The sequence below is a fragment of the Phlebotomus papatasi genome, chromosome 3 (genome assembly GCF_024763615.1).
Source record: "Phlebotomus papatasi isolate M1 chromosome 3, Ppap_2.1, whole genome shotgun sequence".
Taxonomy (NCBI): Eukaryota; Metazoa; Arthropoda; class Insecta; order Diptera; family Psychodidae; genus Phlebotomus; species Phlebotomus papatasi.
The window spans coordinates 48,541,253-48,555,502 of NC_077224.1; the positions used below are offsets into that span (position 1 = coordinate 48,541,253).

At 33.6% G+C, this 14,250-nt stretch overlaps 1 protein-coding gene and 1 non-coding gene across 4 annotated transcripts in view; one reads left to right on the forward strand and one right to left on the reverse strand.

Annotated features, from left to right (window-relative positions):
• Window positions 1–14,250, reverse strand: part of LOC129808050 (lutropin-choriogonadotropic hormone receptor) — a 121,061-nt gene that overhangs the window by 18,025 nt on the left and 88,786 nt on the right. For 2 of the 3 annotated variants that reach the window (XM_055857714.1, XM_055857715.1), the window contains exons 3-5: window positions 4,096–4,167; window positions 3,823–3,966; window positions 3,276–3,419 (exon numbers count right to left, since the gene is read on the reverse strand). In XM_055857714.1, coding sequence (XP_055713689.1) covers window positions 3,276–3,419; window positions 3,823–3,966; window positions 4,096–4,167 — 360 coding nt within the window. The remainder of the gene's footprint in view (window positions 1–3,275; window positions 3,420–3,822; window positions 3,967–4,095; window positions 4,168–14,250) is intronic. The other variant, XM_055857717.1, reaches the window with a different exon arrangement.
• Trnas-aga (transfer RNA serine (anticodon AGA)) lies at window positions 5,598–5,670 on the forward strand. Its single transcript has one exon. It is a non-coding gene; the product is annotated as a tRNA-Ser (tRNA).

A 14,250-nucleotide genomic window follows, 5' to 3' on the forward strand; every position in this document is an offset into this window, starting at 1 on the left:
TCATGCCTTCGAATAATGTGATTTTCTTTTACTTTTCCTAACAGATTTCCACATGATTGTCACATAATTATGAATAATTGATAATAAGCGAACTAATATTTAATAGAAATGTTTAAGTTACTTAGGAAAACTTAAGGAAAATTCACATTATTTGAAGGCATGAACGTTCGAAGGGAGAGTACTTTCCCCTATGTATGACGTTCACAAGTAATTACTGCAACCTACACGGTTCGCATATGGCACAAAAACCACAGAACAACTACACACGTCTAAATAACAATGATAATAATAGTTTATTTTATTCACAATAATAGGATCATCATAATAATAGAATATTGTGAAAAAAAGAAATATAAATTAAACAAAAAAATTAATACAACAAAATGAGAAAATAAATAAACAAAGAAAAAAGAAGCAGTAAAGAAGAAAGAATTGAACTTTAATTTCTCAAAGAGTCAGCCTGAAAATGTCGCCGAATAGCATCCGCACAGTTACAGTAGCCAGAATGGCATTGTGCAGTACTATGCCCTTTACAAATAATGTGTGGTAAAGGCAGTCACTGTTAAATCTACGTACTAAAAGCCCTCCAACCTTTGTGCCCCCCCGCCCTTAACCAGATTATTTGATAGGTACTCAGTACGTCCAGAAAGCAACAAATTAAACGAAAAGCTCTCATGTTCAGAAGAGAAATCAGGTGAGGAGTAACGTAGTCATGGTAATTCAAGACGCAAATATACCTGACACAATTATTAAATGTGACTGTTAAGCGACGAATTGTGTCATTACCCTCTTTCGCAAGGAAAAGTTCAGTACCGGAATGAAAAAAGAAGAAGAATCAAACGAGTATCATAGAAAGTGCGAAGTGCAATGTGCCGGAATCGTCTGAGAGTATACAGAGAATAGTTGACCTTATGGCAAATGGACGTAACATAATCGATCAGACCATGACAGAGTTGAACTGAAGATCGTACCATGGTTTTTGACTTGATCAACATAAGGGATAATTCATCCCTTAAGGAACAAGGGCTACGAAGTAGAAGATAATGATTTTTTAGAGATGATGAAATGATAGCCTGAGACTTTTTATGATTCAAAATCAAGCCGTTTAAGAAGGAACAGTGTTCAATATACTAGAGAGGTCTGAATTCATGAGATTAAAAGCATTTTGAGGATTGGAAGGATCACCTTCAATCTAAATTTGTAGGTCATCTATATATAGATGAAAGAAGCAATTAATTTATTAAAATAAACACTAAAGGATGAGTTTGACGCGTAAAAATACAAAATAATAAATCTCTTTGATCTAGGAAAAAATAAATCAAGCAATTACAAGATTGTAAACGAAAGCATTACAGATATTATGGTTCGAAGTAGTGACGCTATATGGCTTTGTTATTTGGGTTAACGTCTCTAATTAATTGATAGGGAACACTTTTTGGATAATTTTGAATTAAGATTGAATATCAAAGGGAAAGTGCTACATTTTAGATTGAAAAACCACTAAAGCCCAGGAACTAGGCTGAACCTCCAGTATGAAACCCATATGGAAGATTGTGAGAGGAGGCGTCGCGTCGACCTCGAGGCAGACCTAGGACAAGGTGGCTGAATCAAATTCAGAATCTTGCCTTGGCTGCTGGACAAGCGTAGGCTGCTAATTTGGATGTCATGGGCCCGTGACCCCAATTGCAAAAAAAAGCTTTTTACTAACTTTGACTAAGCGCTAATCGTGGATTTATTCGAATATTATAAAAGAAGAAATGTATGAGAAAGTTCTTTCCAAACTGAAAATAACACTTATAACCATTTAGATAGATAATTTTTTCAACTCAGTGTACTGTTCCTAATTTCGCCGCATCTGTTCCTGTTTTCGTCGTGATTGCCTGCACTTTCTACTTGTCCGCACTTCCACGTTTTGGAAAATTCAAAACAAATCCGGTGATCGTAGGATAGGAGGAGGTTCAGCCCAAAATACAAAATTCTTTTCTTCCCCGAGCTTTCGGTACTCTATGCATATTATTAAGTGTTACATAGAGCACCGAAACCTCTGGGAAGAAAATAATTTTGTATTTTGGGCTGAACTCTTTCCCATCCGACGATCACCGGATCTGGTCTTTAAATTAATATCCACATCGGCGTTGATTCCCTATTTTCTTTCTTTTTCAAATGCTTTAGAAAAATTGAAAATTAACTAAAATGCTTTTGACTTAATTATTTTCATACTAAGTTTTTTTTATTGAAAAATTATGAAAATTGAAAATATCTATTGAAAATTAAATTTTTTAAATTTTTTTTACGTTTCTAGAAACCATCATGATTTCTTTATTGGGTATAGATTTAAATTTGGTTTCTGCATAATATGAAATATAAAGAAAAACAATAGTAATAATTTTCTAAGTAAAAAAAACAATAATAATAATCTTTTAAGTAAAAGTAGCGGTAATTAGTTGATCATAAGCATTATTTACATTTAAAACTATATTATCCTTTTATTCACAAAACATAGCTGTTGTATAGGAAAATTCTCTTATTTTTGTTAACATTTTATATCGAATCTTATAATCCGAGTACGCTTTCAGTAAGAAGATTATTAAGCGAAGTAGTGTACAGATTTGAGCCATAATATCTCTCCTTCGATTACAAAGGACTTTTTAGATTTTACATAAAATAATTCAGATAATAATACAGAGTAATAATCGTTTTACTCTGGAGGTTGGATACCAACGCTAAGACGGCGGTGGCCGCTATCACACAAACATTGAAGTCTTTGTACACCTATATCTCTGTCTAAATTTTTGCTTTCAAGAGCTCTAGCTCAAAAGCAGTACTTGAAATAAATGAAATGAAATAAATTTATTATGCTAGAAGTACTAAATGCGTTATTTTTTTTAAAGCTCCTAAGAAATCTATTTTTTTAATATCCCGCTAATCTATCAATATAAAGTATTTAATGTACGAATTTTACTACAAAGAATTTACTTAAAAAATAAACCAGTAAAAACAAAAATCAATTTATATTCTTCTGTCACAAACACTCTCGCTCTAAAGAAAATATTCTATTTTATGAAAAATCATTTAAAAAAAACTAGATGTAACGTTCAGAGATTTGCCATGCAATCACTCATCTATTCAATTATAGCATTCTTCCAGAATTCTCAATGTGAATGATATAGTAAAAAAACAAGATCAAGGAGCAAATATTATGTCTATTAGGGGAGGAATTTTAGATTGTAAAAAAAAAATTGTCAGGCCATTAAAAAAAAGGAAGACAAACTCACAGTGCCTCAAGAGATGGAAGACCAGCTAAAGTTTCGGTGGGAACTTTTTGTATCATATTCCCCTCTAATCGCAAACTCCGCAATTGCTGAAGATGTCGCAAGTTGACACTGTCCAGATACATTATGGCATTCCCATCTATCTGCCTGGGACATTTTTATTAGTGTGATTTATGGAAACATTTAGCAACAAGAAATGAACACACACAACACTGAGAAAGGAGCAAATTACATAAAGTCCATGGGAGAATGTCTTATAGTTCACAGAGATATATAGTTATGAAAAAAAAGAGAGAAAAGAAGAGGAATATGATGGAAGAGAAAAAAAGGGAAGTAAATGAAAGTAGAGATTGTCTTGGAGGGATATAAATAAAAATTTATATTCTTTGTGAATAATTTTCCTAATTTCATTTTATCTTGCGTGGGATTCTTTTGCAATATATCTTGCTGTAGCATTTATTATTTAATTTCGTGCTAAAAGGAAAAGGTATAGGGGGTATAGGGAGACCAGTTTGTCCTCTCCCAAAAATACCATCCCGTATATACTTACAGTGACGTCAACGATGGCAGTTGCTTAAAAGCCTCGTCGGGAATTTGTGTGAGACCACAATTGTGAAGGACCAATCTTTTCAATTTATTCAATCCATCAAAGGCATCTGGAGCTATTCTCGCTAAGGTGTTATCTGATAAAATTCTGCGTAGAAAAGGCAACACATTAGAATTTCCGAGGACAACATTCAAGGGAAGAAATATTAATTCAAGGACAAAAAAATACGTATAATGTGCAATAAATATTAATAAAAAAATAATGCAATTAACTTACAATTCCTCTAAAGATGACGCCATATCAAAAGCTCTACTAGGTAAATTGGTAATATTGTTTGTTCCAAGATCACTGCAAAGAAAAAGGAAAATAAAGTGTCCTTTAATTACATCATCAACTTTATGTGCAATACAAGTCCCCTGTGACTTTTCCCGGATATTCCCATTGAAGCCCTAATACTTCTTAAATTGTCCTGAATTCAAGACGAAAGCTTGCATGACACAAAAATTACATAGTTTAATTATCTTCCTGCATCTTCAGCACAAAAACTTCTCATTCTCTTTTCCTATATTCTAAAAAAAAGGAAATCTCTTCGTCTCACACTTGCTTAAGAGCTCATCCCCTGTGACTTTAATTCTTTCAACATTTTTCTTCATTTTTGTCCTTTATCACCTTTTTTTTGCACCCTCAAGCGAGGTTTTTGTATCCTCGAAGGATCCACCCTATGCAGAGAATTTTTGTTGGTGTGTAGAGAAATGGATAAATAAATTTGTTTGTCATAGACCGAAACGATGAAAATAGTGTATTTGGTGGCTTACCCAGAAGAGAGAGATATGAGGTGATTGATCTGTAAAATCGTCAATCAATCAAACAAGAATTCGCACACATACATAAACTATTGGGAGGAAAAAGTTCCATGAAATGACAAATAAAAATCGCCGGATGACAGTTTTCTTGGGTAGCGCATTGACGATTTTTGTCATACATAATCCACATCAATGGAAAATACGAGGTAGTTTCAAGCTATACCGCTGAATTTGGATTTTAATCTTTTTTTTGGGAAAAATTCCCAGAAAAGCTATGCAAACTCACAACGACGAACTGGCGCAATTAATTTTAGAGGGTTGTCTTCGGTGATTGCCAGTGAAAATGTTAGTCACCTTAATATGAAAACACTTTTCTGGTTTTGCCCAGAGCTTTCGATCCTAATGGGGATCTTCTTCAGTGCTTGGAAGTGCTGAAAATTGTTTATTTGCAACGAATTTCTTTTTAGGATTTCATAAAGGCCATTTTTGGACAATGTTTAACTGACTCAACTAAATTGTGTTTCCAGAGCCTTTCTTAGGAATCGTGTTCATAAGAAAGAAATACGACCCCTGAGAAAGACTCTGGAAACACAATTCAGTTGAGTCAGTTAAAAATTGTCCAAAAATGACCTATATGAAATTTAAAAAGAAATTCGTTGCAATAAACAATTTTAATACACTTCCAACCACTAAAGAAGATCCCCATCAGGATCGAAAGCTCTGGGCAAACCCAGAAAAGTGTTTTCATCTTAGGGTGACTAGCATTTTTACTGGCAATCACCAGAGACATCCCTCTAAAAAGCTGTGCAAACCTTTGTGCGGAAGCGTCGACCTCGGGGCAGACCTAGGACAGGGTGGGTGAATCAAATTTAATTGTAGGCATGATACCGTTTCTTAGGCTCGATTTGAGTCAAAACGAGTTGATGTGCACATTACAATTGGTTGAGATCAGTGGCAAAGACAATCAGAGCCAGTGCCCTCATAGCTCAGTTGGTAGAGCATTCGCCTAGACAGCGAAAGGCCCCCAGTTCTAACCTGGGTGGAGGCAGGAAGGGCAGGAAAATATTTTTCTGTCCCTATTAGGGTGAAATTGGTGGACTTGAGAATCACTTGTTCTGATTGTCGCCTCTCTGTACAAAAATACAAATACTCTAGGGCTTACATGCCAAACGAACAGAAGTCTGTTCAAAAACATTCACAACAAATTCAGAATCTTCTCTTGGAGCACCTTGGCATCGAACCTGAACATCTTCCTGAAGTGGCAGAGGATCGACAAGCGTGGGCTGCTAATACGGGCTTCAGACCTAGGCTTAGCCACATGACCTAACTTTTCTCAATTCTTTTCAATCACGATTTTTTCGAAAATGATCACTTAAGATTGGAAAACAGGGGAAAGTGATTATTTTGAATTTCGAGATAATCAGGAACAGAGCTATACCTTAGGTCTGAAACCGGCCTAACCTAGATGTCCTAAGCCTGTAACTCCAATAGGGATGAGCGTTTGAAAATAATGTTAAAGATGATGATTCCTAAATATTATAACTTATTTTTTAGTCCCATTGGCTTGGCTGAAGCTTTGAAATTTTTAAAGTTCTAGCCAATCAGAGGAATCTATGAGACTAAAATAATTTATCGGAATAAAATATTTACTTACATACAGATTATGCTTTATTAAAAGCTTCTATTGTTTCAGTAATTGATTTGAAAATCAGAGAAAATATATCGAATTTTATTAGTATATTAAAAAAAAGGTTTATAATCACTGGTTTGTTAAAGATTTTTTAAAAGGAAGCTTTCAATAATGATATATTAAGAGTTTTCTCAGTTAAGAATATATAGTAAAACGTCGTCCCGGTCCTGACAACAATTAGAGAATTTAAATAGGCTGGAAGGGGCTGAAGAAATTTTCTGGAATAGGGAACTACAAATTCGAGGTTTCGCTATTCTTTAACTGCTTTGGGTAAAGTATCACAATTTAAAACCTCTACAGAAGTCATTCCGAATCTACTAAAAGCTAACAAAGCCTATTTCAGGCTATTAAGAGTGTTTAGGTCCAGAAACTTGAACATAGAGACAAAGCATCCTAATGTGTAGGTCTAAGAGGGTACACGGCTATGATACTGCCAATCCTCGCACATACTGATCCGAAATTTGGGTTCTTCAACCCTGTCGTGAGACCTATACGGGCTTCAGATTCAGACCTGAGACTTAACCATATGATTCTTTGGATTGAGAATTTGGCGGAGTTCTATATGTAGTTGCAGCTCTTCTGGTGTTCGTCAGAGAGTTCGTGCTTTTCCAATCAAAAGACTTTGAATTATTGCCAAAGCTTTCAAGCCACACCAAGGGTTGAAAGCTTTGGCAAAAATTCAAAGTCTTTTGATTTGAAAAGTACGAATTTTCTGGCGAACTCCGAAAGAGCTGCGACTACCATATGACTTAACAGCTCTAATTTTTCAACAATCAAGATTTTTTTGGAAAAATTTAACTTAGAATAGGATTATAAAAGACAATTTACCTATTTAATTCTGAAAAAGCAATAAAATTGTTTGCTATTTAGGATTTTGAGACGTTCAGAAACTGGTCTAGACCTCTAGTCTGAAGACCGCACTATTCCTTAAGCCGAGAGGCGATAAAGCTCTGACAGATGTGGAAGTTCTTATATTCCCTTGCCACTGAAATCTTAAAATCGACTCGCTTGTGGCATCCTTCTCTTTCGTGATGGTACAATTACCGACTAGCGCGGTTTGCTTCGCTCGATCCTCGCTCAGTCCTAGGTGAGTTATCGATAGATAGTTACAGAAAGCAAATGATCTCTTCTGAGACTCAAGGAGAAGCAGCTCTCTTGATATTCATAGAGTCAGATAATTCGGGAAGAAGCAAGGTCGGGTTAGGTGTACAGCCTACATCTTCTAACCGGAGAGTTTTGAAGAAATACCCACCACACGAACAATATCAATATCCATTGTATTTATTTACAGAGAATCTTCAATCAGAGCAAGGATACTCAAATCATCTAGTCTGATCTAGACCTAGACTAGAGTGACGATGATAAGAAAAACTTTTTAAAAATTTGTAAGTTCTTGTAAGATGTAACACGGTTGTCAGACTTAAGGGTTTGGCGTATGACTTAACTCTTCTAATCATTTATCAGGCAAGATTTTTGGAATAGTTTTGACTTAGAATTGGATATAAAGAAGGAATGATCCATAAATAAAATTTTTTATAATTTCGAGACCATCGAGGATTAGGCTAAAGCTCTGAAGACTGTGTAAGTCACCTCGAAATTTTAATTGGCTTCTGGAGATCTCAGTGGCGCAATAGGCAAGACTGTTGGGTCTTGGGCGGTGAGATCTCTGGCTTGACTCTCACAGTTTTAAATTCGAGTCTTTCCCGGTGCAAGCAACATATTGTCAGGAATAAAACATTTAAATAAAGCTCAAGATAAAGCTCCAAATAAGTTAGAACTGTTCTAAAAATGTAATACCTCAGCAATAATTTTTATTTAGTTAACCTTTTGCTTAAAGTAATCCAGTCGAAGCATTTTCAACTTAATCGTCATGAATCATGTACCACAATAATATGTTAAAGTAGAAAATAGTTACACCATTTACAACATTATGTTAAGAAATATCCTGTAGTCAAAGTATCTTGCTTTAAAACCCTTCCCGCATTAACCACGGTCACCCCACAAACAAATACCATGGAATTCTTTACCACATGAATTTTTTGTTAAAATCGTTGCCCCTTTTAAAAACTATGGTGTGGATGACAAGTCATGATATATTGCACGATGCTTCTACACGAATATTATGTCATTCCAGAGAAAATCCACCCATCATCATTGCCATCCCCTTATAGCTGCATATATAGCTACTGTCGAGGGTGGCAGGCAACAATTTGCAGAGTCAGTGTTTGTTGCGGGAGATTCACAGAACCAACCACACACCTGAACTTCATCCCCCAAAACTGCACCGCTGAATAACACGTAATCTTAGTTGTTCGGTACTCTTGGTTGGAAGAGAGATTAACGAGTTGGTGACGCGGACGCCGGGTACCAGGCGCACGCATCAACTATATAAGTTGTGCAACTTTACACTTCTGCACAATTCTGCAAATTCCGCAATTTTCGCATTTTTGCCATTCTGATATCTTGTTTATGGTTTAGATCTGTAGGTTATTGCACCATAATGTTTAAACTGAAATCAAGACGAGCAAAACAAGCTGAGGATAAGGATTTCCTGTTCGAATTTTCAAATGTAAAATGTTTTGACATTTTGGCGGTCTTCAGTTTGTTGTGATGAAAATCATATCACCGAAATTCGTCGTACTATTGGATCATTACAATTTCGAACATAATCATTGAACAACTATTGTCCTATCATTTAATATTAAATATTTTCACACGAAAGATATCCCTTTGAAAAAATATTTTTAACAAAGCTTGAATTTGCTATTTTGTTCTGCCTTCTAGGTGTTAATGTCTCTGAAAAACTTTATTATTGAAATATTTTCGAAAATCTAAGTTTGTCATATATAGCTTACTTATACAGTCAAGTGATTGGAAATTGTGATTCGAAAATAAAGCATTTTCAGTTAAATAAATTGAAAAATACTACTTTACTTATTAGATTTAATTAATTTTATAATTTAGCATTATTTTTCCAAAATATACACTAAGAAAAAAACTGTAGATTTGCAACAACTCTATCGCCAAGTTGAATTAAATCGAAAATTATCGACATAATTGTTACTCTGTTTCGTGGTAAATTTTATTAAATAAAGTTAAAACTATTCTACGTGCGAATTAAATTAGCTCGTCAGATATCGATGTAATTATTACTCTTTTTCGATGTAAACTTTCATCTCTATACTGAAGTCTATGTTTAAGGGGTTACATTGGTCTCTCAGGTCAAAAAAAAATCATTTATTTTTTTATTTTTTTTTATTTTGTAGTATTAACATTTGAAAAATATTTTCTGAAAATTTCAAGTCAATCGGAGTAAAACTCTCGGAGGTAGAGCAGTTTTAGTCATGCATTTCGCCCACGTGCGCATACTGTTGTAAAACTTTAAACGCGTTTTTCTCAAAACACCGTTTTACAATGCGGTAATCAATATTACTCAGAATCTACTGAACCGATCTTTTTGAAATTTTGCATACTTGTTTTGAGAAGTATTATCTACTGTTTGAACGAAGGATTTGCACTTCCTTTAATTAGAACCATTTGTACGGTAAAATTGATACTTTTTTACAAAAACTTTTGGCAAAAATCCAATTTTTTTTTTTTTTCAAAAATCCTTCGTTCATCCAGGAGTCCAACTAATCCTCTAACAAAGTATATTTGGGTTTTTGATTTCAGATGAACCTACTGGGAGAAATCCTGCCTATCGCAAGGTCTGTTTTTTGAGGAATGGTTCTTAAAATCAACTATCAACGGTCGAATTCTCAAAATTTTTCAATTTTTTTTTTTAAATTTTGTTTTAAAGTTACTCTTTCATATCCCAAAAGTTGGAATTTCTAAAATATGTTCGACACAGTAAATTATTATTAGAAAAAAGGCCTATTTTTTGACCTGAGAGACCTAATGTAACCCCTTGAATGTTTTCGTTTTAAGAATATACTTCAATCAAGAAGATTTTCGTGTGACAAGGCTCACATGGGACATCATTTAAAAATGTGCCTAACAGGTTTCATGAAGACATGTGCAGTGCATTGCATCGTTATGTGATATCTCGGAATATGAGGAACTTGAGAGAAAAAACTCAAGAAAAAATAATACAGGAAATGATAACATAAAAAACAATAAAATTGCAAAATCTATCCATTTTAAGATTTGAAAGAGTTATTTTAATTCTAAAAAAAATTATTTTAACTTTTAATACGAGTTAATTTAATTCTTAAAACAAGTTATTTTTACTCTTAAAAAGAATTCATATTCATACTCTTTTGCCATTTAAAATTTAAGACAAAAAACTTAAAACAACTCTTCTGAATATTACACCTAAATAGAAGTAAAATTAACACTAAAACATAGTTAATCGAAAATCACAATGAAAAAGAGTTAATTTAACATCGTTTTGAGTAAGTTTTACTCGTTTATTTTTCTGAGTGTAACAAATATTAAATTGCACTGGAAATTTTTCATTTTCAATTTCCGGCGATAAAACACTCCTTTCCACGATTTTATAAACATTTCGAAATAAAATAAAAATGTAACACATCGTGAATTATAGCCAAGACGCATTTGGGTGATTATAACAGTTTTCTCTAAGGAACGAACCTATAGGAGAGATTTTCCTAGATACCAAAATGTAAAGGATTGTCGTAGTGTGAAGGAATCACACTACGACTATTGAACTCTAAGTTTCCGAGATGAGTTAAATCGTGAAATCATTTTTGAAATGATTTTGAAAATAAAAAAATGTGTTTAATGAAAATTTGGAAAAATATGTTTTCGATTTAGAAAGAAAGTTAATTAGAATAAAGATTATAGTGTTCCTTCACAAATATTAATTTTTACATGGTTAAGGCAAAAATTATCTTTTGAGGCCTATTCTACTTTATTTTTGCAAAATTACTCAAAAGTATCATATCTTAGCTTAAATATAACTCGAACCAGATACATATTGTACTATTTTCTTAAGAAACACTCGTAACACTGTTTAATTCAGATTCCGGGAGTCTTCAGAATGCACATTTTCCCTAATTTTGCAAAAACTTAAATCTCAACATATAATAGCGTGACCTTAAAGCTATTGACGATTAAGCGATGATTAAGCTTTTTCTTTTAGACGCCCTTTTCTGGACAAAATACTTTTTTTCTATGGCGCAATATTAGAAAAATTTGCCAAATCATACAATGAGTTGAGAAACTATATTGCTTTAGTGGACATCATAAGGGCGTGTTTGTTGTTAAAAAATCAAACTTCAACAGTGATTTTGAATTTTTGAGCCATACAATAGAATTTTTCTTTGAACAATTAATTACTCTGCTATGGATTTTTGTAGAGAATACTTCCAACTCTGTGGATTAGTCTTTTCTGCATGTAAATTCCTAACCATTTCTCACGCAGCTGTTTAATTATCAACTGTATTTTTTCTCTAATTTTCACCAAATGCCACAATTTGGATGATGACCTAGGTGATAAGGAGAGTAAACATCAGAAACACTTTGTGGTTTTATTTAAAGAAAAGGTCGAACAAAAAGGAAAGACTACTCCAGGGGATGAAAGATAAACAGAAATTCTTCTATACATTCATTAAATTTCTTCTTTAGCTATACATAGTATCCCAATTGATTGTTTCCTGGATCGGGATTAAACACGTTAGATAGAATCAGAATGAATGCTTGAAGAAAAAAAATGTTGTAGGAATAGAAGTATACTTGAGGCTTGTAATATCTTCTCCATTCTTAGAGTCTCCATAAATAGAACAGTTCTATAGAGGCTGTCCTTAACATATGAAGCGTATCTTTTCCCTCCATGCTATCCTCAAACTATAGAGAAATTCTTCTAACGCAATAAAAATTGGGTCAAACTCATAAAACTTTTACATGTACTGAAGTTGGGATTTGCGGATATATAAATATGCTCAAAGCTCCTCTCAACATCATGGACCCATTCCTTGTGGTCTTGCTGCAGCGGGCGATTCAATGAGTGCGAAATTGCTTGAGATATATGTGCTGTACATTTTTAATTGAAAAATCCTCAACTAAATAGAGCATATAATGTTAATTGTGCCATTCCCTGGGTAACATTCCATTCCATCCTGCTCCATTGCATGTCGACAGCGAAAACACTTGGGTGGAATGTGGTGACATATTAGTTATTTCTTATTTTTAAAACTCCTTTCATCTGCAATAAATCCTTGGATAGTTCCTGGGGAAAAATATGTGGGAAAGATTGTGCTATATATACGATGGATGCAAGCTGAAGATGAGAAAATAAGAAGAAAATTGCTTTGAGTATTGTTTTTGTTTTCGTTATACACTTTTCCTCTATCATGCCACAACCTCTCGAATCAACTACAATGCTGTTGTCTTGAATTTTCTATCACAAGCCATCCCCTTTTCTCATACCATAAAATCATCCTAGATGGATTACATTTCTTCTCACCAATAAGCACAAGTACACCATGAATACACCAAGTTTGTTCACCCAAAAACCAAACAACGTGATTGAGAAATGTGAGCCAAAATGGCTAAACCAGGCGATAACTAAAAACTACAATATATCTTCGAGAAGGAACGGTAAAAGATACTGGCTTGTGGCTTTCGGCAATGGCTACACAGAAAAAAAATATTTTGTAAAAATGTTCGTAAATGTTTGTGAATTCCTATGGGGGAGTTACGAAATGCTCGTGAATCGTAAAACCCACAAACAAGTTCGTAAAAGTTTGTACTTTTTTCACAAACATTGTTCGTAACATGATCATTTGACGAGCATTTTTTGTACTTTTACAAACATTTGTTCGGTAATGTTGGTAAACACACAAAAAATGTTGGTAAATTTTGTCATTTGTTCGTAAATGTTCGTAAAATATTCGTCAGATAAATAAAAATTTACGAACAAATGACAAAATTTTACGAACATTTTTTGTGTGTTTACGAGCATTTGCAAACAAATGTTTGTCAAAGTACAAAAAATGCTCGTCAAGTGATCATGTTACGAACAATATTTGTGAAAAAATACAAACTTTTACGAACTTGTTTGTGGGTTATAAGATTTACAAGCATTTCGTAACTCCCCCAGAGGAATTCACAAACATTTACGAACATTTTCACAAAATATTATTTTTTTCTGTGCATATATTGACCGTCATCGATGAGACTTGGAAATTTTCCTTAATGGTTTGTTTCTATCCTTCCATCTGTTATTAATTAATTTAAAAGAGAAATAGTCAAAATTTTGTTACGTTATGCTTTTGAACTCGAAAAGCAATTTTGGGCTAATTTTGAGATGATCAATGAGTCGGTTTCAAACGATTGTCGGCTCACAAACATCAATAATTATAGTATGTATAAAAGGGGTGGCAAAACTTCCGAGGCTTTGCGAGCTGCTCGAACTCCCGAGAAGGAGCCCTGCGTTATATTCAATTAGAGCAATATATACAGTGGCTGCCAAAATAAATAGAATCACCTCTGCAAAGACCACTATTTTATCTTTAGCATTTTTGTTTATTCCAATTCGTTTAAATAATTTTGATATAGAAATGTTCAAATAATTACCTTACATCAAATAGGTATTGTTTTGACCGCTAGAGGTCTCTATTTTGCACAAAATAGATCAATAGTGAAATTAGGTTTGAAAAACATGATAGGACCACTTTCATTTAAATGAAAGAATGTGGTCTATAAATCGGGTAAGTTTAAATAAAGCCATATTTAGAAACCATAAATGACAGTTGTACAATTTTTTTGGCCGAAATAAATTTCAATATTGACGTATTGTGTAAAATAGAGACCTCTTGCGGCACAAACAACCTTTATTCCACGATTATAATAATTTGAAAATTTCTACTTTAGAATTATATCAACAAATTGGGATATATTTAAAAACCACGTTTTTTGGGATTGCTCGAAAAAGCGTCGTACGATTTTTTTTTCATTTTTAGATATGTTTTAGAG